General features: G+C 37.1%; 1 protein-coding gene across 4 annotated transcripts in view; it reads right to left on the bottom strand.

The window, feature by feature from the left end:
- Positions 1-22,494, bottom strand: part of LOC136035019 (RB1-inducible coiled-coil protein 1-like) — a 99,527-nt gene that overhangs the window by 36,484 nt on the left and 40,549 nt on the right. For all 4 annotated transcript variants that reach the window (XM_065716602.1, XM_065716603.1, XM_065716604.1 and 1 more), the window contains 2 exons: positions 17,597-17,946; positions 12,643-12,829 (listed from right to left, as the gene is read on the bottom strand). In XM_065716602.1, coding sequence (XP_065572674.1) covers positions 12,643-12,829; positions 17,597-17,946 — 537 coding nt within the window. The remainder of the gene's footprint in view (positions 1-12,642; positions 12,830-17,596; positions 17,947-22,494) is intronic.

The following is a 22,494-nucleotide window of genomic DNA, read 5'->3' as shown; positions in this document are numbered from 1 at the left end:
CTTGGTACTTGTTGGTTATTGGAAACACACTCAAGAATTATGCTGCGCCCTGTAAGACAAAAACGGTTTCCCTAATGATTAGGTACTTGTCGGTTATTGGAAACACATCCAAGAAGTAAAATTAGGTTAATCCTAATGAAATGCAACAAAACATGATGATAAGATAATACTTTAGAAACAAAATTATGGAAATCTAACCCAACCTAACGTAACCACAGGCAAACAGGTTTTGTCTTACAGAGCGTTTGTATTAAACTCAATCCTTGAGTGTGTTTCCATAACCGACAAATACCCGCCTTTTTTGTAGTTTCATTAAAAAAAAAAAATCCCCCCCTATATTTTCGTGAATTGGCGTCCCTATTACTTATGGAAAGAAGAACAAAAACCGATAATTGAAGATGAAATGGGCTGCGCCCTGTATGACAAAAAAGATTTCCCTAATGATTAGGTACTTGTCGGTTATTGGAAACACATCCAAGAAGTAAAGTTAGGTTAATCCTAATGAAATGTAACAAAACATGATGATAAGATAATACTTTAGAAACAAAATTATGGAAATCTAACCCAACCTAACGTAACCACAGGCAAACAGGTTTTGTCTTACAGAGCGTTTGTCTTACACTCAATTCTTGAGTGTGTTTCCATAACCGACAAATACCCGCCTTTTTTGTAGTTTCATTAAAAAAAATATCCCCCCCTATATTTTCGTGAATTGGCGTCCCTATCACTTATGGAAAGAAGAACAAAAACCGATAAGTGAAGATGAAATGGGCTGCGCCCTGTAAGACAAAAACGATTTCCCTAATGATTAGGTACTTGTCGGTTATTGGAAACACATCCAAGATGTAAAGTTAGGTTAATCCTAATGAAATATAACAAAACATGATGCTAAGATAATACTTTAGAAACAAAATTATGGAAATCTAACCCAACCTAACGTAACCACAGGCAAACAGGTTTTGTCTTACAGAGCATTGTCTTACACTCAATTCTTGAGTGTTTCCATAACCGACAAATACCCGCCTTTTTTGTAGTTTCATTAGAAAAAAATACCCCCCCCCCATATTTTCGTGAATTGGCGTCCCTATCACTTATGGAAAGAAGAACAAAAACCGATAAGTGAAGATGAAATGTTCAAACAGTGCGACACAGAAAAAGTTCCAGGTAAAAACTTCAAACAGTGTGCTTCAAAGTCAAGTAAAATATTCAAGTACCAAGGAAATCAAAATGAAGGCATCATTTGTCCCCTGGTATCCTCTCTAGCCTAATTATATCCCACAAGTAACGATTTTTTTAACATCTTCTATGGTTTCTTTTGAAGTTTTTAGGGCAGTATCCCATTTTCGCCGCTGTTGCCCCGTTGAACAGTGAAAATGAATAAGCAAGATTGACAAGTTTAATTTAATAAAACTTTTCGTTCAATAATACTCAGATATTAAGAATTTGTTGACTCCAAAATACAATTGCGCCTCCAGAGGAAAGCTATATACACGGCCACACACAATATATATATATATATATATATATATATATATATATATATATATATATATATATATATATATATATATATATATATATATCACCGTGAATGTCCAAAATCGGTGAATGTCCTCATATACCGGTGAAAGTCCGAACTAACCCTTTTCTCCTTGGATTTAATCAGCGTTGCCAGTCAATTTTTGAGTTTAATGCAAGGTTTGAGGATGACAGATTAGATAAGGTTATACTAGGTTTGGTCAGGTTAGCTAAGGTTCGGTTGAGTTTTTAACCCATTTTTGATATTTATTGCTAAATTTAACAAGAGCTAAAAGCTCATATGGCACTTGTGACGAGGCGAGAAGAGCTAAGAGCCAAGAGATCATATGGTATGAGCTCTAACAAAATTCTATGAATCAATAGATTGATTTAAAAAGGAAAATAAGAGGCTTAATGCCGGTCAAGATTTAAAATAAGAGCTCTGAGTCACAAAGTCCTTCTAAATATCAAAATTCATTAAAATCCGATCACCCACTCGTAAGTTATAAATACCTAATTTTTTCTAATTTTTCCTCTCCCTTTTGCCCCCCAGATGGTAGAATCTGGGAAAAAGACTTTATCAAGTCAAATTGTGCAGCTCCCTGACACGCCTACCAATTTTCATCGCCCTAGCACGTCCAGAAGCACCGAACTCGCCAAATCACTGAACCCCTCCCCCCAACTCCCCCAAAGAGAGCGAATCCAGTACGATTCTGTCAATCACGTATCAAGGACATTTGTTTATTCTATCCACCAAGCTTCATCCCGACTCCTACACTCCAAGTGTTTTTCCAAGATTTCCCCCTCCAAATCCCCACAATGTCAAAAGATCTGGTCGGGATTTGAAATAAGAGCTCTGAGACATGAATTCCTTCTAAAAATCAAATTTCATTACGATCCGATCATCTATTCGTAAGATATAAATACTCCAATTTTCATGTTTTCCAAGAATTCCGGTTCCCCCCTCGAACTCCCCCGAATGTCACAGGATCTGGTCGGAATTTGAAATTAGAACTTTAAAGCACAAGATCCTTCTAAATATCAAATTTCATTAAGATCTGGTCACCCTTTCGTAAGTTACAAATACCTCAATTTTCAAAATTACCCCCCCCCCAATTCCACCAAAGAGAGCAGATCCGGTCCAGTTATGTCAGTCACGTATCTTAGACAGGTTTCTATTCTTCCCATCCAGTTTCATCCTGATCTCACCGCTTTAAGTATTTTCTAAGATTTCCGATCCCCCCAACTGCCCCCCCCCAATTACGCTTGATCCGGTTGAGATTTAAAATAAGATATCGGAGTTACGAGGTCCTTCTAAATATGAAGTTTCATGAAGATCCGATCACTCCTTCGTAAGTTAAAAATACGTCATTTTTCTTATTTTTCAGAATTACCCCCCCCCCCCCGCAATTGAGCGGATCCGTTCCAATTCTGTAAATCACGTATGCAAGACTTCTGCTTATTTTTCCAACCAAGTTTCATCCCAATCCTTCCAATCTAAGCGTTTCCCATCATTTTAGGTCTCCCCACCCCAAACTTCCCCCAATGTCACCAGATCCGGTCAGGATTTAAAATAAGAGCTTTGAGACACGATATCCTTCTAAAAATCAAATTTCATGGAGATCCAATCACCCGTTCGTAAGTTAAAAATACCTCATTTTTTCTAATTTTTCAGAATTAACCCCCCCTCTCTCCCCCAACTACCCCAAAGAGAGCGGATCCGTTCTGTTTATGTCAATCATGTATCTAGGACTCGTGTTTTTTTTCCACCAAGTTTCATCCCGATCCCTCCACTCTAAGTGTTTTCCAATTTTTAGGTTTCTCCCTCCCAACTCCCCCCCCCCAATGTCACCAGATCCGGTCGGGTTTAAGATAAGAGCTCTTAGCCACGATATCCTTCTAAATATCAAATTTCATTGAGATCCGATTACCCGTTCCTAGGTTAAAAATACCTCATTTTTTTTATTTTTCCAGAAATACCCCCCCCCCCCCAACTACCCAAAAGAGAGTGGATCCGTTCCGTTTATGTCAATCATCTATCTAGGACTTGTGTTTATTTTTTCCACCATGTTTCATACCGATCCCTCCACTCTAAGTGTTTTCCAAGTTTTAGGTTTCCCCCTCCCAACTCCCCGCCCCCATCACCAAATCCGGTCGGGATTTAAAATAAGAGCTCTAAGACACGATATCCTTCTAAACATCAAATTTCATTGAGATCCAATCACCCGTTCGTAAGTTGAAAATACCTCATTTTTCTAATTTTTAAGAATTACTCCCCCCCCCAATTACCCCAAAGAGAGCAAATCAGTTCCGATTATGCCAATCATGTATCTGGGACTTGCGCTTATTTTTCCCATCAAGTTTCATCCCGATGCCTCTACTCTAAGTGTTTTCCAAGATTTTAGGTTTCCCCCCTCCAACTCCCCCCAATGTCATCAGACCCAGTCGGGATTTAAAATAAGAACTCTGAGGCACAATATCATTCCAAACATCAAATTTCATTAAGATCCAATCACCCGCTCATAAGTTAAAAATACTTCATTTTTTCTATTTTTTCCGAATTAACCGGCCCCTACTCCCCCCCCCCCAGATGGTCAAATCGGGAAAACGACTATTTCATCGTACTAGCTTACCTGGAAGTGCCTAAAGTAGCAAAACCGGGACTTTAGGTTTTCCCCCTCCAACTCCCCCCAATGTCATCAGATCCGGTCGGGATTTAAAATAAGAGCTCTGAGACACAATATCATTCCAAACATCAAATTTCATTAAGATCCATTCACCCGCTGATAATTTAAAAATACTTCATTTTTTCTATTTTTGCGAATTAACCGGGTCCCCACTCCCCCCCCCCCCCAGATGGTCAAATCGGGAAAACGACTATTTCTAATTTAATCTGGTCCGGTCCCTGATACGCTTGCCAAATTTCATCGTCCTAGCTTACCTGGAAGTGCCTAAAGTAGCAAAACTGGGACCGACAGACAGACCGACAGAATTGGCGACTGCTATATGTCACTTGGTTAATACCAAGTGCCGTAACAAAACCTAACATACTCTAGCCTAAACTAACCTAACTTTAACTTTTACCATCAAAACCTTTTACCATGAGACTGAAAAAGCTGACACGCAAAGCTAATTGAATCCAAGCAGAGAAAAAGGAATTTCGACATTCACTGATATATATATGTATATATATATATATATATATATATATATATATATATATATATATATATATATATATATATATATATATATATATATATATATATATGTAGTTAAAACTTTTAAAGTCGTTCACTTTTGAACTAAATCCTCTTCAAAAGAGGAAAATGCCACCATCTCACCAGGACCAAGTTTTTTTAGGAACTATGGTAATATGATGGCACTTTTTTAGATGACCGAACAATTTTAGATGACCAGAGGTATGATTCATCTATATGAGCGCGCAGACTGGGCAGAAGCTCCATATTGAGCACATGGGGCAAAAACCCTCTAGATACTCTTCTTTCTCTTATTCCTCATTAGTACCACTTTAAGAAACTGCATTAGTTCATTAAATGTTTAAAATATTTCTCATCTCACACTTGGTATAAATCAAGGGCCTGGACAAAAGCTCTTTATCTAAGCTGTCTGAGATACTTTGTTTTACTTCAAGTTACATAAAATTTCTCATTGCTGAAATGATCAGTTAGCTTCTTCAGCATTTTTAAGTTCGAATCTGCATTGTTCTATCCTCCATCCCTTTTCCACATATATGCAAACCCTAAGCACGATGTCATCGTGCCCAGAACTTAATGGTAGCATATCATGTTCTACTGATTTTACTAAAGACAAATAATAACGCAGCTTTTAAATTTTTGTGAAGAAATAATGATTATTTAATAATTGAAATAAGAAACAAGAGCTAAGAGCTCATATGGCACTCGTGACGAGGCAAGAAGAGCTAAGAGCCAAGAGATCATACGGTATGAGCTCTAGCAAAATTCTATGAATCAATAGATTGATTTAAAAGGAAAATAAGAGGCTTAATGCTGGTCAGGATTTAAAATAAGAGCTCGAGTCCCGATGTCCTTCTAAATATCAAAATTCATTAAGATCCGATCACCCACTCGAATGTTATAAATACCTAATTTTTTCTAATTTATTCTCTCCCTTTAGCCCCCCAGATGGTCGAATCTGGGAAAACGACTTTATCAAGTCAATTTGTGCAGCTCCCTGACACGCCAACCAATTTTCATCGTCCTAGCACATCCAGAAGCACCAAACTCACCAAATCACTGAACCCCCCCCCCCCAACTCCCCCAAAGAGAGCGAATCCAGTACGGTTCCGCCAATCACGTATCAAGGACATTTGCTTATTCTATCCACCAAGATTCATCCCGATTCCTACACTCCAAGTGTTTTCTAATATTTCTCCCTCTAACTCCCCCCAATGTCAAAAGATCTGGTCGGGATTTGAAATAAGAGCTCTGAGACATGAATTCCTTCCAAATGTCAAATTTCAGTAAGATCCAATCACCTATTCGTAAGATAAAAATATCCCAATTTTCACGTTTACCAAGAATTCCGGTTTCCCCATCCAACTCCCCCAAATGTCACAGGATCTGGTCGGAATTTAAAATTAGAGCTTGGAAGTGCAGGACCCTTCTAAATATCAAATTTCATTAAGATCTGGTCACCCTTTCGTATGTTACAAATACCTCAATTTTCAAAATTACCCCCCCCCCAACTCCACCGAAGAGAGCAGATCCAGTCCGGTTATGTCAGTCACGTGTCTTAGACAGGTTTTTATTCTTCCCATCCAGTTTCATCCTGATCTCACCGCTTTAGGTATTTTCTAAGATTTCCGGTTCCCCCCAACTGCCCCCCCCCAATTACGCTGGATCCAGTTGAAATTTAAAATAAGAGATCTGAGCCACGAGGTATTTCTAAATATGAAGTTTCATGAAGATCCGATCATTCCTTCGTAAGCTAAAAATACGTCATTTTTTTTCTAATTTTCAGAATTAACCCCCCCCCCCCAATAGAGCGAATCCGTTTTAATTATGTAAATCACGTATCTAAGACTTCTGCTTATTTTTCCCACCAAGTTTCATCCGATCCCTCCAATCTAAGCGTTTTCCATGAATTTTTCCTCATAAAATCCCAAAGGAATTCGGCAAAACTCATCTCCGCCTGTTTAACAAAACCAAACTCCCCCCAATGTCACCAGATCCGGTCGGGACTTAAAATAAGAGCTTTGAGACACGATATACTTCTAAATATCAAATTTCATTGGGATCCGATCACCCGTTCGTAAGTTAAAAATACCTCATTTTTTCTAATTTTTCAGAATGAACACACCCCCCCCCCCAACTACGCCAAAGAGAGCGGATCTGTTCCGATTATGTCAATCATGTATCTAGGACTTGTACTTATTTTTCCCACCAAGTTTCATCCCGACCCCTCCACTCTAAGTGTTTTCCAAGTTTTAGGTTTCCTCCACCCAACTTCCCCCCCCCAATGTCACCAGATCCGGTCGGGCTTTAAAATAAGAGCTCTGAGACACGATATCCTTCTAAATATCAAATTTCATTGAGATCCGATCAACCGTTCGTAAGATAAACATTTTTTCTGATTTTTCAGAATTAACCCCCCCCCCACCAACTACCCAAAAGAGAACGAATCCGTTCCGGTTATGTCAATCGTGTATCTAGGACTTGTGCTTATTTTTCCCACCAAGTTTCACCCCGACCCCTCCACTCTAAGTGTTTTCCAGGATTTTAGGTTTCCCCCTCCCAACCCCAACCCCCAATGTCACCAGATCCGGTCGGGATTTAAAATAACAGCTCTGAGACACGATCTACTTCAAAACATCAAATTTAATTAAGATCTGATCAACCGTTCGTAAGTTAAAAATACTTCAATTTTTCTATTTTTCCGAATTAACGTGCCCCCCACTCCCCCCAGATGGTCAAATCGGGATAACGACTATTTCTAATTTGATCTGGTCGGGTCCCTGATACGCCTGCCAAATTTCATCGTCCTAGCTTACCTGGAAGTGCCTAAAGTAGCAAAACCGGGACCGACAGAATTTGCGATTGCTATATGTCACTTGGTTAATACCAAGTGCCATAAAAACCTATAAAATTTATGTTTTTAGAACAATAATATTGCTGCAATCGGGCCTGAATCAGAGTAAATTTCGTAGGTTATTCTTAAGAACCCTACCGTCACAATACCCCCGCCTACTCAGGGCCATGCATCTAGCGACTGAGAGCTATGTGCAAGTAAACGGTAGACACAGCATATTCTTTCCAATAAAATCGAGTCAGGCAAGATTGCCCGGTTGCTCCTGAGGTATTCAACTGCATTACAGACCATGTTATGAATTGCACGACACGGAAGCTGAGCTTTGTACTAAAGTACGTGGAGAGAGTTGTCACCGACTGAAACTTTGCTGAATACAATGGTTGCCAACTCCAAGTCACAGCTAGTCATGGCCCTGAACACGCTTCAGGAAGAAGCTGTAAGGACCGGACTCTTAATTCATTGGAAGAGGGCCAAAGTCATGGTAGTGCAACCGAAGTCCGACGCCAAAAAATCAAATTACTCGGTCACCGGGAACCAAATCGAAGTGTTTGACTACTTACCTTGGTTCTAGGATATTATCGGACGGCAGCATCGCCCATGAAGTTGTTGCCCGCGCGCCCAAGGCCTCTGCCGTCTTGGGTAGGCTGACCCATGTTGGGAAGAAGTTAATGATCAAACAAGCCATCAAAATGAAGGTCCTTAGACCCTCAGTCTGTTCAATCCTTCCGTATGGAGTTGAGACATGGCCTGCAACGGCAGCTGTTCAGTGCCGTCTCAACACTCTACAGTCTAAGTGGCTTCACAGAATAGAGGGAATCCAATGGACAGACTTTGTCAGCAATAGCCGCCTAAGAAGTATAACTTCTCTGTCACCCTTGTCACATCCGGCTGCCCAGCGGACACTTCGTTAGGAAATCTTTTGCAGCTACCTGCCAATACTCCGGATTCGGAATCTTTTTGACTTCGAACCAATCAGTAGTGGCTGGATACCTCCAAGAGGAATTCTGGACCCGGCTGTAATTTCGCTGTCTGATGCAGAGGCCCTTGATGCTGACCGCCCACGTGGAGATGCCTGACGACACTCTCGATGATTAAGTAAGTTAAGAATGCAAGACTTGAGAAGCATCGAAAAATTATTGTCCCAACGATGACCTGTCTCATCTTGCTCCTGGATGAAATATATACACTTCTACAAATTCAATAAAGAAATTTCATAAAGAAACGCGACCAAAATTCTTCATTTTTAATTCATTTAAAAAAAATCTCTGAGGTGCATCCCTTAATTTTGGGCCGGACACTATGTGCACCGACTTGGGCCGTGACATTTCGAGAGGTTCGGCCGTGAGTTTCGAGTAAGTAATTCATTCAGTGTCTTAAGACCTGATAAAGTAATTTCCCATTTTCTAACTAGTTTTCGAAAAAAAAACTCTGAGATGGACACTTCTTCCTTTTGCGCTGGACTTTAAGTGAACCAAATTGGGCAGTGGTGTTGAAAGAGATCAGGCCGTTAATTTTGTGCAAGGAACTCAATCAGTATATACAAACCTGCTGAAGAAATGTCTTATTTCCTCATTCATTTTAGAAAAACAAACCCGAAGGTAAATCCCTTGCTTTTGGGGAAAATGTTATGTAAACCAAATTAGGCATTGACGTTGTAAAAAATTGGGTTGTGCTTTTCATAAAAGAAATTCATTGAAACATATAGACATCCCAAAAAGATTTCTCATTATCTAATTGATTTTCAAAAAAAAAAAAAAAATGAGGTGCACTTTTCACTTTTGGACAGGACGATATGTGGGCTAAATTGGGCATTGGCATAGTGAGATATCGGATCGTGGGTTTCGTGCAAGAAATTCATTCATAGCATGTCGACCCCCTAAAGAAATTTATCACTCTCTAATTCATTTTTGGAAGAAAAACTTGAGGTGCACTCCTTGCTTTTGGGCAGGACATTATGTGGGCCACATTTGGCGGTGGATTGTAAGACATTAGGCCGTGCATTTCGTATAAGAAAAATCAATCATTACATAAAATTTTCTGAAGAGCTCTATCGCTTTCTAATTCATTTTAGAAAAACAAACTCTGGGGTACACTCCTCGTTTTTGGGCAGGACGTAATGTGGTCCAAATTGAGCCATGGCACTGTGAGAAATCAGGCCGTAAATTTCGTGCACAAAATTCAGCACACAAAGCCTGCTCTACAACTACAACTCTAAAGCAAGAGCAATATGATGAAATGTGCAGATATTTATTCACAATACCTAGACAAAAGAAGGATTTATTAATTCACACTTGCTTGAAACCAATACAATTTTCAATACAAGTGTTTTGAAAGGGACCTGGATAATTAAAACATTTACAAGTTACTAACCGTTTTTTTAACACTTTAAAGTGCTATCAGTTAAGCACTAGTCTAAACATAAGCGTAAAGAGCGGTAGACTGAGGGGATGGTAGACCTGAGTTTTAAAATAGGCTTTTTGTTTAACATGAGGCCCTTCCCTCTTGGACTACACCTCCAACATTACCTTCGGAGGGATTTTTTCGTGCCTTTTCACTGTTATGATTGAGACGACGATCATGTAAACTTATGGTCAATGTTATGGTATTATACTACAAAAAATATAACTGCTTGTCTTCCCCAAGCGAAATTAGCATAAGCATGGATACCATCCATCTCTATTTGTCCCAGTTTAAGACGAACATCCTTAATAAAATACCACAATTCTTCAACAGACCTTATCAATTCGTTCCTGCAACTTTATCTTAAATTCCGAGTGAATACTTTCCCTGTCAGTCGATTCTACAGAGGCAATATATGACTACGATTGACACTTTTTTAAACTACATTTTTAACTATAAAGTATGTAACTTTCTATTAATCTATTTTATATATCTTCCTAGCTTAAACAAGAATTACCAGCTTCCTACCTCAGCAATCAATCATACCTGAAGAAGTCCTAACAAGTCAAGTACGAAACGTATAAATATTTCAGCAAATCCGTGTCCAGGGGAGAGTACAGGGCTTGCCCAAAAATAAAAATTTTGACTGACTCGTAAAAACGTAACAAGATTTTGATGCATTTTTTAAAGTTTTTGTTGCCCCCCCCCCCAAGAAATATCCTGGATGTGCCCTTATGTATCAGTCAAAACGTCATTACAGTTGCTGCTTTTCGACGTCGTAACGTTCAAAATATTATTTTTTATATTATTTAAAATATTTTAATCAATAGAGGAATGACCTTAAGAAGAGAAAACATTCCCGCCAGTGCAGGCGGGGGACTTGTAGCTACTTTTTGAGTATACATAAAGCGCTCACAACCGCTTAAGGCTTACGACCAGGTGACCAGCAGGTCCCCCCGACTGCCAATTAAACACATAAAAGGAAAAACCCTAAAATAAAAATAACCACCACAAACAGACTCTCAAGCAAAGGTTCTTTCACGAATTCCTGAATTAATAAATGGACAACAATTTTTAGGAGGGAAAAATAAGGTAGAAAAAAGAGAAAAAAAAGTCAGATAGAAACCACAAAGTTGAATGAAACGAAAATGCACAAATACAAAAATGCCAAATCTAATCTCAATTTCATTACCTAAAGACAACAGTTCAAAATGCGATTTTTTGTTCAACTCACATTTTAAGAAAGAAAAAATCAAACCAAACAAGTTTTTGGAGACCATTTTGGAGATTGAACTAACTAAAAATAAAACCACAATCTGCCAAAAATTAGATTGTGAAGACAGTAGAAAAATATAAGCTACATCAAATTATTAACAGAAGGGCTAGAGAAACGTTTACCTTCCCCGTTTTAAGAGCGTACACATACAAACAATAAGCTGGCTTTTTATAAAAAACGGTGCGTTTTATTTAATATGTAAATTTTGAATATGTAAATTTTTTTAATATGTAAAGAGTGAATGTAAAAAAAAAGGAGAAAGTTCGTTTGGCCAGGCCATCAAGCTCCATATTAAGTGACACTGGACGAGCTTGAATCTCGACAGTAAAGATTTACAAAAATCTAGCATTCCTCGTTCAAAACCTGACATAAAATAGAGATTCATTAACTTTTTAGCTTAAATTACCAAAGACAGTGAAAATAAAATTTAAATTTTTTGAAACGATTAGACAGGCATATAAACAACCACATTTTACCCTAAAGAATCAGGGAATCCAATTTTTAGTAGTAAAGACCTTCAAGTACAGTTATGCATTTTTTGGTAGTAACGGGTAGGCTACTAAAAAAAAAAAAAAAAAAAAAAAAAAAAAAAAAAAAAAAAAAAAAAAAAAAAAAAAAGTTTGGAGTATTTTCATTGAAAAATGCCTTTATATATATATATATATATATATATATATATATATATATATATATATATATATATATATATGACGCCTACTGATATTGTTGCATAGCTAAAACTAAAAACGGTATTTCACAGGAGAGCAAAAAAATTTCTTTTATAAGTTTTTCCTAGGAACTGTTTTTGGTTGAGGATTCAAATACCTATACTTTTTTAGGTAACTATAGTGAGCCGCTTAGTGATTTGGTTACATACACTACACACATTGCGTTAGACAGGCTTTGGGATAGAGGTACTAATATACCTGCTGTTGACATTACGGACTTTAGATCAATGACCCCCCCCCCCCTCTTCTGTAAAATAATGTTGACATTTATTAGTTTTTTCCATAATTCCTTGCCTTATCTCGATATTTCACATATCTATATTTTTCAAAGTTGACCGCCTCCCCAAAACATATGTATGTGTCAGATTTTTTCCCAGGTAAGCAAAGAAGCAAAAGATGGAGAATCAGAAAAAATTGAAAAACTAGGTCCTAAAATATTTATTTTATTATTTTAAGACAGCCCCCCCCCCGCCCCCCTAAAGGATAAATCTTTCAATTCTGGTAACAACGGTGTGCACCTATAGTCTTCTGGACTTGTAAATTCAATGATCTGTAACTAAGATTACTTGTTTCTCATCTTTGCGTCTTTTACTTTTTTTAATCCTAGATATTTATAGGTTGAACAGGAAGAAATTGAGTCATATTTACCTTACAATAGGTTTTGATGAAGTTCCGCCTCCGTAAAACCTCTCTTATGGCCTCTTCATAGAGTTTAGGAGCAGAGTGAATCTGAGAAACAAGTTGCACGTACTGACGAAGTTTTTCTAACGCTTTTTGCTGAATTAGAACCCTATTTGTTACATCAGATATGCTTTTCTCTGTGTATATCAGCCATCTAAAATGTGAATTTCAAATCAATGTTTGGTAAAAAATAACTAAACTAACTAAAAAAAAACTAGATAGAAGTTGCTAGAATGAGCATCTATTCACGGGGAGGGAAGTATAAAAAAAAAAAAAACACACACACAAACGGACAAACTTTATGAAATATTTAGAAAGTCATTAGAATCCTGAGATTTGGGATACGGAGTGATCCAAACCTACCCCCACATACATGACTGATTGAAAATGAAGCACAAATTTGAGCCCCAGTGACGTTTTCAAATTCATAATTCCGCCCCATTCCACCCTCAGGAAGATGAATCTATTAAAAACATGAAATTTCTTATAGTGGAAGGTAAACAAAACATTTAGAAAATGAATCAACAGGCCAAGAGAAAAGCACAGACAACCTGATCCAAGTACACCAACCTAGTTTTATACCTAATTTTGCGATCAACCTTTTCATCAAAGAAAATTGGCAGAACCCAGAATGTTACTTACCCTTACATAGCACATGGGCTATTCTTGCCCATCATGGCAATATAATAGCCAAAGTTTAGCTTTGTTAGGCACTTAGTAACTCTTTCTAAATATGATTTTTTTTATTTAAAAGCTAGTAATGGCTGCAAAAATAATAGCTGCACAATAATAGCTGTAAAAGTTATTACTGCACAAGTTTGAAACCTGTGCAGATATGACGGCAACTAACGTTTGATCTTCTATTTAATGGACGCATATTGTGAATCCCAGCGTCAGAGCAAAACTAGGGTTACAGTCAAAATACTGAAGCTGTGGTAAATAGGAATAGTGAAGTTACTCATTCTAGGAAACCTGGCTAGACATTTGTAAAAATTTTAACCGAAAATTTAACTGCTAAATTTATCTAAATTTAAGATTATACTAAATTTAACTTCATATTCTCCAAATAAGACATTTTTTAAATTTAAACTGGAAGTATTTCCAGAACGAAAAATCACTGACCTTTTTGCTGAAGAGGATGTATCTGAAAGGATCACCATATCTTGTCCATCATAAACTTCTTACAGTTCTACTATCTAGTCTACTATCTTAGTATAAAAAATCTACTATCTACTATCTTAATATCTTACAGTAAACTATCTAGAATCGATTGGGTGGCCTTGCCACAGCTTGTAAAGCTTGGACAAGAGCTTATAAACTTCTTACAGTTCTACTATCTAGTAAATCTACTATCTACTATCTTACAGTAAACTATCTAGAATTGATTGGGCGTTCTAGCCACAGCTTATAAAGCTTGAACAAGAGCTCCGAATGAATGACAGAAAAATAAAAGCCGATGCCTAATTTCCCGGGAATCTTAAAAAAAAGCATTCCACTTCTCGCGTTTTGTCCTAGAAGTAGAGACATTCAGCTTCAATAGAATTTACATCATCAGAAAATGTGAATTTTATTTTTTAGATTGAATGGAGCAGAACTGTCTTTTTTTTAGATTGTATGGAGCAGAAAAGTTCAGGAAAGGACAATCCCTAAAAATGTTTTAGCATACCCACTCAGAAAACACTAAAAATCAGCTAAAAGGAATTATCATTTCAGCAATTTGGCCCCTTTCCGAGTTCCCTTTGGTGCACTTTGATTGACAAGCTCGCCGACATAAGGGACGTAAAATTTCCCCGCTTTTTCAGTGAAATTTAAAAATCAAACCGCAAATTCTCGACAGCTACAGATTATAGGTAGTCCCCTGAAAGAATTCACTAATGGACCCTTGTCTTTGATGCTTAGAATAAAGATACTGAAGCTACGATTGCAAGGACTAATGATAGAACATTAAAGATTATCAACATCTTAACTATTTTGATGGTGCACTAATAAGCTTATGGCCCAAAAGGAGTAAAATCAAACGACGTTGGTATTTAGGCCGTAATACATTTAACACATATAACTGGAAAATACATGTAACTCGTAGAGAAATCTATTTACAAAAATCCCCTTTATTTGTATATTTTAGTATGCCTAAGGTGTAAAACATATGACAAACCCGACTAACAAAAATGACAGAACATATGACTCCTATCTCGGGTCCCTGGATTGACATTGAGGCTAGGCTCTTTTTTCGTCAATAAAAAGTAAAGTACTGAGAATTAAGGCCGTAACAACAGCTGGGGGCGGGGTTACCGGGTTTGAATTCCACTCCAGGATTTTTTTTCGACTCATGAAAAACGTAACAAAATATATATAAACAATTTTTTATGTGTTTTTAAGGTTTTTTGTACTCCCCCCCCGTACAAAAATCCATGATACGACTTTGTCAAGAATATACTTCTTTTTGGGTAAAAGTTACATTTGTTGCAAAAAAAATGCTAAAGTTTGAATTTTGTCCCAATTTTTTAAGAACGACTCCTAGAACACAAGGATCGTTTAATTAGAACAATAGGATACTTTTTCAAAAGTGCAAAAAAACTTCAGCGTAAAGAGCGAGGTGTTGAGATGGGGCAAACCCCTTCATACATGGAATAATTTCTGTTCGTTTTCAGTTTTAATTTTGCTCCTTACTTTCAGTTGAAAAGACTTGTTGTTTTTTTTTACTGAGAAACTTCTAAGAATTTAATGTCAGCAATTATGGAAATTTTCTTCTTTGTTCTTGTTGATGTTTCGACAAGTAAAAACCACAACATCAATTTAGAATTATCTTTAATAAAATTATTAAATTATTTTATTATTTTAATTATTTAATTATTTAATTATTTTAATTATTTAATTTAATTATTTAATTATTATTTAAAATTATTTATTATTTTAATTTATTATTTTTTAATTATTTTATTTTAAAATTATTTTAATAAAATGCATGTGACAACCAAGCCGTACAGAGGGTTTGAGAGGGAGGGAGTAGCACCACTATTATTTGTAAACCTTGATTAGCTTTGCTTTTTTTTTTATCGTGGCGTTGTTGATATTATGACGAATACGAATCACACTGCTCGACATACAAGGTCACGTCCGGTAATGCACAAACGACGTTCTGGTCTTTAGAAAGTTTGGGGCGATAGCCCTTCTCCTGTGTATGGTAATTTTTTTTCGTTTTAAATTTGACTTGTATACTCATTTTAATTTCTGTTTGCTTTAGTGTTCACTTATAAACTCCTTTGTCTGTATTAAGGATGTAATTAAGGACTGTCTCCTTTGTATGTATGATATGGTTATTCATTTTGTCTTCAGTTCATTGTGGGTTTTATTTATTCGTTGGTAGTAATGCCTTTTCATTTTCAGTTTGAATTAACATTTGATTTTGTTATGCTTGTTCTAGGATTTAATACGAGTCTTTAATTTTCTTTGAAATACCCCTTTCTTGGAAAGAGTTTTATTCACATTAACATGTAACAAGCTATTCCAGGGAGTAAGATAATAATATTTTTACTATTCGAGAATAACACTGCTGCGTTAAGGTAGGAAATGAGGTTAGCAGCTGGTTTTGCATTAAATCAGGAGTTAAGCAGGGCTGTGTTCTATACCCCTTTGTATTGATCATTTTGATGGATTCTGTCTTAAGGAGCACAGGAAAGGCAATGGGAGACCGCGGAATCAAATGGGGAGGAAGAATTCTGCTCGACTGAGATTATGCTGATGATTTAAGCATCCTAGATGAAAGTTTGAGCAAAATGAATGAACCTTTATAGGTTTTGCGAGTTCAGGGTGCTAGAATAGATTTGAAAACTAATGTTAATCAGACAAAGTCACTAATGCTAGGAATAAGTGAAGATGAAAAGGTGACGTTGGGTAACGAAAAGGTTGATCAGGTGGGCAGCTTCACCTACCTTGGTAGTATTATTAGTAAAGACGGTGGGAGCAGTGAAGATGTTAAAAGTAGAATAGCCAATACTCAGGCTTTTTTTTCACAGTTAAAAAAAAAGTATGGAATCGGAAGATATGTCTCCAAACCAAAATTAGAACACTGAAAGGTACAGTGATGACAGTGGTCAAATATGGCCCTAAAGCATGGACGCTCTGAAAAACGGATGAAAATTTGCTAGATGTTTTCAATAGAAATTGCCTACGGATAGTTCTGGGTACCCAGCTGACTGACCGTATTTCAAACAGTAGGTTGTACGAAAAATGTGGTTCGATCCCGCTTTCTAGGGCTATAATGAAAGAAAGATTGAGATGGCTGAGGCACGTTATGCGGATGAAGGATGACCGATTGCCGAAGATTGTCCTTTTCGGCCAACAGTCCAGGGCTAATCGGAAAGCAGGTCGTCCTCGTCTGGGGGTAGATGTCATAAAGAAAGATTTAAAGGAAATGGGAACTTCTTGGGAGGGTGTAAAGAGGGAGGCTTTGAATAAATGAAGATGGAGGAGGAGCATGCATAGCTGTGTTGGTTTCAGGCGACTTAGTGCTGCGTTGAGTTGGTAGTAGTTTAATGGAATGAGAAAAAGACACCATAATCTCAAAATTAACTAGAACTGGAAAATAGTTCCCTTCTTGCGATCAGGATTTTTTTTTTATTTTGATTTTTAAAATGATAGCGTGGGGGGAGGAGTTAACGAGACAAATTTTGTCCTTGTATGGTCATAAAATATCTCATGATCAATTCAAGATTTCATTTTTTGGCAGATTTCCCGTAAGAAAAAAAAAATTCAGTTTTCAGCAAATCTGAGATGAAAGCGTTTCCATTTCTTCTCTAAATGTCTATTGAGATGTGCATTCTTGGCTAAACAATTCTTTCATCATAATACAAATCCTGGTGGACCGTTTACACCTACAGCTACAACCACTTTAAGGCTACATAAAAGTTCTGCAACTTACCTCAATCGCTGACTCAAATTTACAGACATTTCAGCCTTTGCTCTTGCCAGCCTCAGCCTCATATCTAAAAGCTGATTCATCTTCTGAACCATTCCCGTTATTTCCTTCCTGTGACTGTTGCATAATTCAGGAAGTACTGTACTATCTTTAACTGTCAGCAGTCTTTTCTGATTGCTTGTCAAAGCCGCTAATGAGCCAGATATACTGTCAAGAACTTTTTTTGCCGAATCCTTCCACTGTTCAAGCTTAGCGAGTCGCTCAGTTATGCCCTTAATGTGTTTCATGTCATTGTTGTCACATTCTCGTAAAACCAGTTCCACTTGCTGATCATCAGTAAGTGATTGATCAAGCTAGAAAAAAGACATGGTGATTAGTGAACAATTCCAGAAAGTTCATTGATATTTCTTGATTTCACTGCCCTGGACTGACCAAGGGTACCTGACATGCTGCTAAGCCTTTATCCAGTTCAAATACTAATATTTACGCATTTATTGAGCCTTCCTTTGAAGGAATCAACAGATGGTATTGACAGAATAAAGCCATCAAGGACAGATACTTATTGAGTATGAAAATTGTATATGAGAAAATTTACAATTTACTTGTAAATTTTACTGTGTGTTTTTTAAGTGTTATTTTTTTTTATATAAGCAGAAAATAATGAAAACGTTCCGATTGAGGTTTCCGTTCAGCCGTCCCCAATGCAAAAAATTATATAAATAAAATAAAATGCCCGTCTCTCGGTCATTTCTTCTGCGTTTTTTTAAATAGTGAAATCGAGCAGTAAATTGACATACGTAAAAATAAATTGTTTTGAATGATCCAATTTGCAATACCCTCCTTTTCCTCAAAAACATATTTTGAACACAAAAAGGAATCCAATAAAATCTCTCAAAAATACCTCTTAATGCGACTGTCCAGTGTGTTCTGTAACGAAACTATACACAATGCAAAGAAAATACTATTCTATCATTTCTAAGTAAGACTTTTCACTGCTAAGTAAGATTTTTTAGGAAAAAAATGCACTAAGTACGAAAAATAAAATACTTTAGCATGATCAAATATTTGCCTTTCAATCAAGCCACTTAGCCCGCAACTTAAAAGGGTTAGAACAAGCAAAATTAAAACCTGAATCCGTACGCCACCGAAATGTGCACTTGTTTCTCCTTCTTCAATTACGTAATACGGGCTGTCTAGTAAGGGCTATTTAGTCCTCTTCTTATCTCACTATACTTTTTACACTGTACTATAATCGATTGTTTTAATCCTTAAATATTAATTGAAGAGTCGATTGAATACCTTTCCATCTAAAACAGTAGAGAGTCATCTTTACAATAGTAATGTTCATTGTTTTGGGATATTTACAGTATTGTAAATTTTTCTTAAAAAAAGGGATCAATGATCTTTTTTTAGACTTTGAAATGATGTGGATTAAGAAAGATGGCTATCTAAGAAAAAAATTTCGCTTAGAATGTTTTCATCAATAGAACCTTGTTATAAGTTGTTCAATTTAAACATGAAAAACTGAATAGCGATTATACAAAAAAAAAACAAATAAACAAGAGCTAAGAGCTCATATAGCACTTGTGACGAGGTCTGAAGAGCCAGGAGCCAAGAGCTCATATGGTATGAGCTCTGGCAAAATTCTAAGAATCAATAGATTGCTTTAAAAGGAAAATCAGAGGCTTAATGCTGGTCGGGATTTAAAATAAGAGCTCTGAGTCACGAGGTCCTTCTAAATGTCAAAATTCATTAAGATCCGATCACCTACTCGCAAGTTAAAAATACCTCAATTTTTTTAATCTTTCCTCTCCCTTCAACCCCCCAGATGTTCGAATAGGAGAAAACGACATTATTAAGCCAATTTGTACAGCTCCCTGACACGCCTACCAATTTACATCGTCCTACCACGTCCAGAAGCACCAAACTCGCCAAAGCACTGAACCCCAACATCTAACTCCCCCAAAAGAGCGGATCCAGTCCGGTTACGTCAGTCACATATCTACGACATTTTTAAGCATTTTCCAAGATTTCTGGTTTCCCCCTCCAGCTCCGCCAAATGTCAACAGATCTGGTCGGGATTCGAAACAAGAGCTCTGAGACAAGAGTTCCTTCTAAATATCAGATGTCATTAAGATTCGGTCGCCCGTTCTTAAGTTAAAAATACCTAAAATTTTCTAACTTTTCCAAATTAACAACCCCCAGCTCCCCCAAAGACAACAGATCCGTACCAATTATGTCAATCTCGTATCTATAGCTTGTGCTTATTCTTCCCATCAAGTTTCATCCCGAGATCTCCACTCTAAGCGTTTTACAAGATTTCCGGTTTTCAAGATTTCTGTTCCCCCTCCAACCATCTATGTCCCCCGGATCCGATTCCAATTGAAAATGGAGCATCTGAGACATAAGATTCTTCTATATATCAAGTTTCATTGAGATCCGATTACCCATTGGTAAGATACCTCGATTTCACGTTTTCCAAGATTTCCGGCTTCCCCCTCCAACTCCCTTCAATGTCACCAGATCTGGTCAGGATTTAAATGAGAGTTTTAAAGTATAAGATCCTTCTAGATATCAAATATCATTAAGATCTGATCACCTGTTCGTAAGTTACAAATACCTCTTTTTATCTAATTTTCCGAATTACTCCCCCACCCCCCAACTCCACCAAAGAGAGCAGGTCCGGTCTGGTTATGTCAGTCACGAATCTTGGACTTGTGTTTATTCTTTCCACCAAGTTTCATCCTGATCTCTTCCCTCCCCCAACATCCCCTTCACCAGATAAGGTTGAAATTAAATATAAGAGCTCTGAGACATGATATCCCACATCAAATTTCATTAAGATCCGATCACTCCTTCGTAAGTTAAAATAGATCATTTTTCTAATTTTTCATAATTAACCCTTCCCCCCCCCCACTCCCCCAAAGAGAGCGGATCCGTCCCGGTTATGTCAATCACGCATCTAGGACTTGTGCTTATTTTTTCCACCAAGTTTCATCCCGAACCCTCCACTCTAAGCGTTTTCCAAGATTTTAGGTCCCCCCCTCAAGTCCCCCGATGTCACTGGATCCAAGCAAAATTTAAAATAAGAGCTCCGAGACACGGTATCCTTCCAAACTTCAAATTTCATTAAGATCCGATCATTCCTTCGTAAGTTAAAAATACCTCATTTTTCTAATTTGTTCAGAATTAACCCCTCCCCCAACTCCCCCAAACAGAGAAGATCCGTTCCGGTTATGTCAATAACGTATCTAGGACTTCTGCTTATTTTTCCCATCAAGTTTCATCCCGATCCCTCCACTCTAAGCGTTTTACAAGATTTTAGGTCCCCCCCCTCCAACTACCCCCAATGTCACAGCATCTGGTCGGGATTTAAAATAAGAGCTCTGAGACACGATATCCTTCCAAACATCAAATTTCATTAAGATGCCATCACCCGTTCGTAAGTTAAAAATACTTCATTTTTTCTATTTTTCCCGAATTAACCGCCCCCCCCCCCAAATGGTCAAAATCGGAAATTTAATCTGGTCTGGTCCCTGATGCACATGCCAAGTTTCATCGTCCTAGTTTGCCTGGAAGTGCCTGAAGTAGCAAAACCGGGACAGACAGACAGACAGACATACAGACAGACCAACAGAATTCGCGATCGCTATATGTCACTTGGTTAATACCAAGTGCCATAAAAAGGATATAATCTAACAATACATGGATATAGTTTAACCAATTTTGTATCCAAAACTGCTAATTTTAATAATTAACAACAAAATTAGTAATTAAACAGATCTTTTTGATTCAAATAATGAATCAAATTCATTATTTGACTGAACTAAAAATTATTTGGTTAAAAATGTGATTAGATACAAATTAAATAAATTAAAATAATAGAAAAGAGCAGTTTTAGCATTAAGGAAACTCTTGTGTAAACTTTTATGTTAATTAAAAATCAGTGCTTCAAGATAAGATTGCCTTTATGAAAATAATTTCCAAAACTGGTCTGATCTATCATATTGAACCGCATAGATTTGTTTAAAACTATTTATTATACATTACTGGAATTTGGTTTTTCAAATTCTTCTCTTCCGAGGGTCAGATAAAAGACGAGATACATATGCAAAGTATAACTTACAGTATTAAATCATTGGCACTTCCCTGATAAACTTTTTTTTAGCCCTTAACTCCACGCAGAAAGTGCTAATCCCCTTGACTCCACACCCACCAACAGTGTTGTCCCATTTGTGAGGATATCACTTAGATAGCCGGTATTTGTAGATTCATATACCTTCCCCACTAGGATTAATTCAAAGGAACCTTTTGAAATACACAATCAAAAATTAAGTCCTATTTAATGTTTATAGGAGAAAACAACTCATTTGCCCTTGACACCCACAAACAGTGTTGCCCCATGTGTGAGGGCAACACTGAGGCAATGAGGGCAACACTCAAAAATAAGTCTTAAAAATGTTTAGAAAATAAGTATTTTAAATTATACTTCAGAAGGAGAAAACAACGTCTTTGCTTTTAATGCCCAGCAGAGCGAGGGAACACCTAAATTTGTTAAGCGGCGTTCACATGCGTGTCTAGCTAGAATCCCGTGTATAGACATGTGTCTGACCAGACTTCAATGTATAGACAACTGCCGTTCACAAGTAAAATTTGGAGCTTGGCTAGTTACAAGTTGGTTACTAGTTACTACTTACTAGTTGGCTAGACAAGTTACAGCTAAGCATCCATTTCTAGAACTCGAAAAGTTCAGAGACAAAGAACAATCGATTCGTTGTTGTTTCTGTTTGTTGATTGTTTACTTATTCTTTAGTTAAGTTTCTGCTCTAGCCAAGCACTTTTTGTGCTTTCCTGACAGATTATGTGTTTTTTTTTGTTTAAATATATATGATTGAATTGAA

This window comes from Artemia franciscana, chromosome 13 (genome assembly GCF_032884065.1).
Source record: "Artemia franciscana chromosome 13, ASM3288406v1, whole genome shotgun sequence".
NCBI classification, from domain to species: Eukaryota; Metazoa; Arthropoda; class Branchiopoda; order Anostraca; family Artemiidae; genus Artemia; species Artemia franciscana.
Note: the sequence above shows the minus strand (reverse complement) of the source record. Positions and strands in the feature narration are given on the sequence as shown.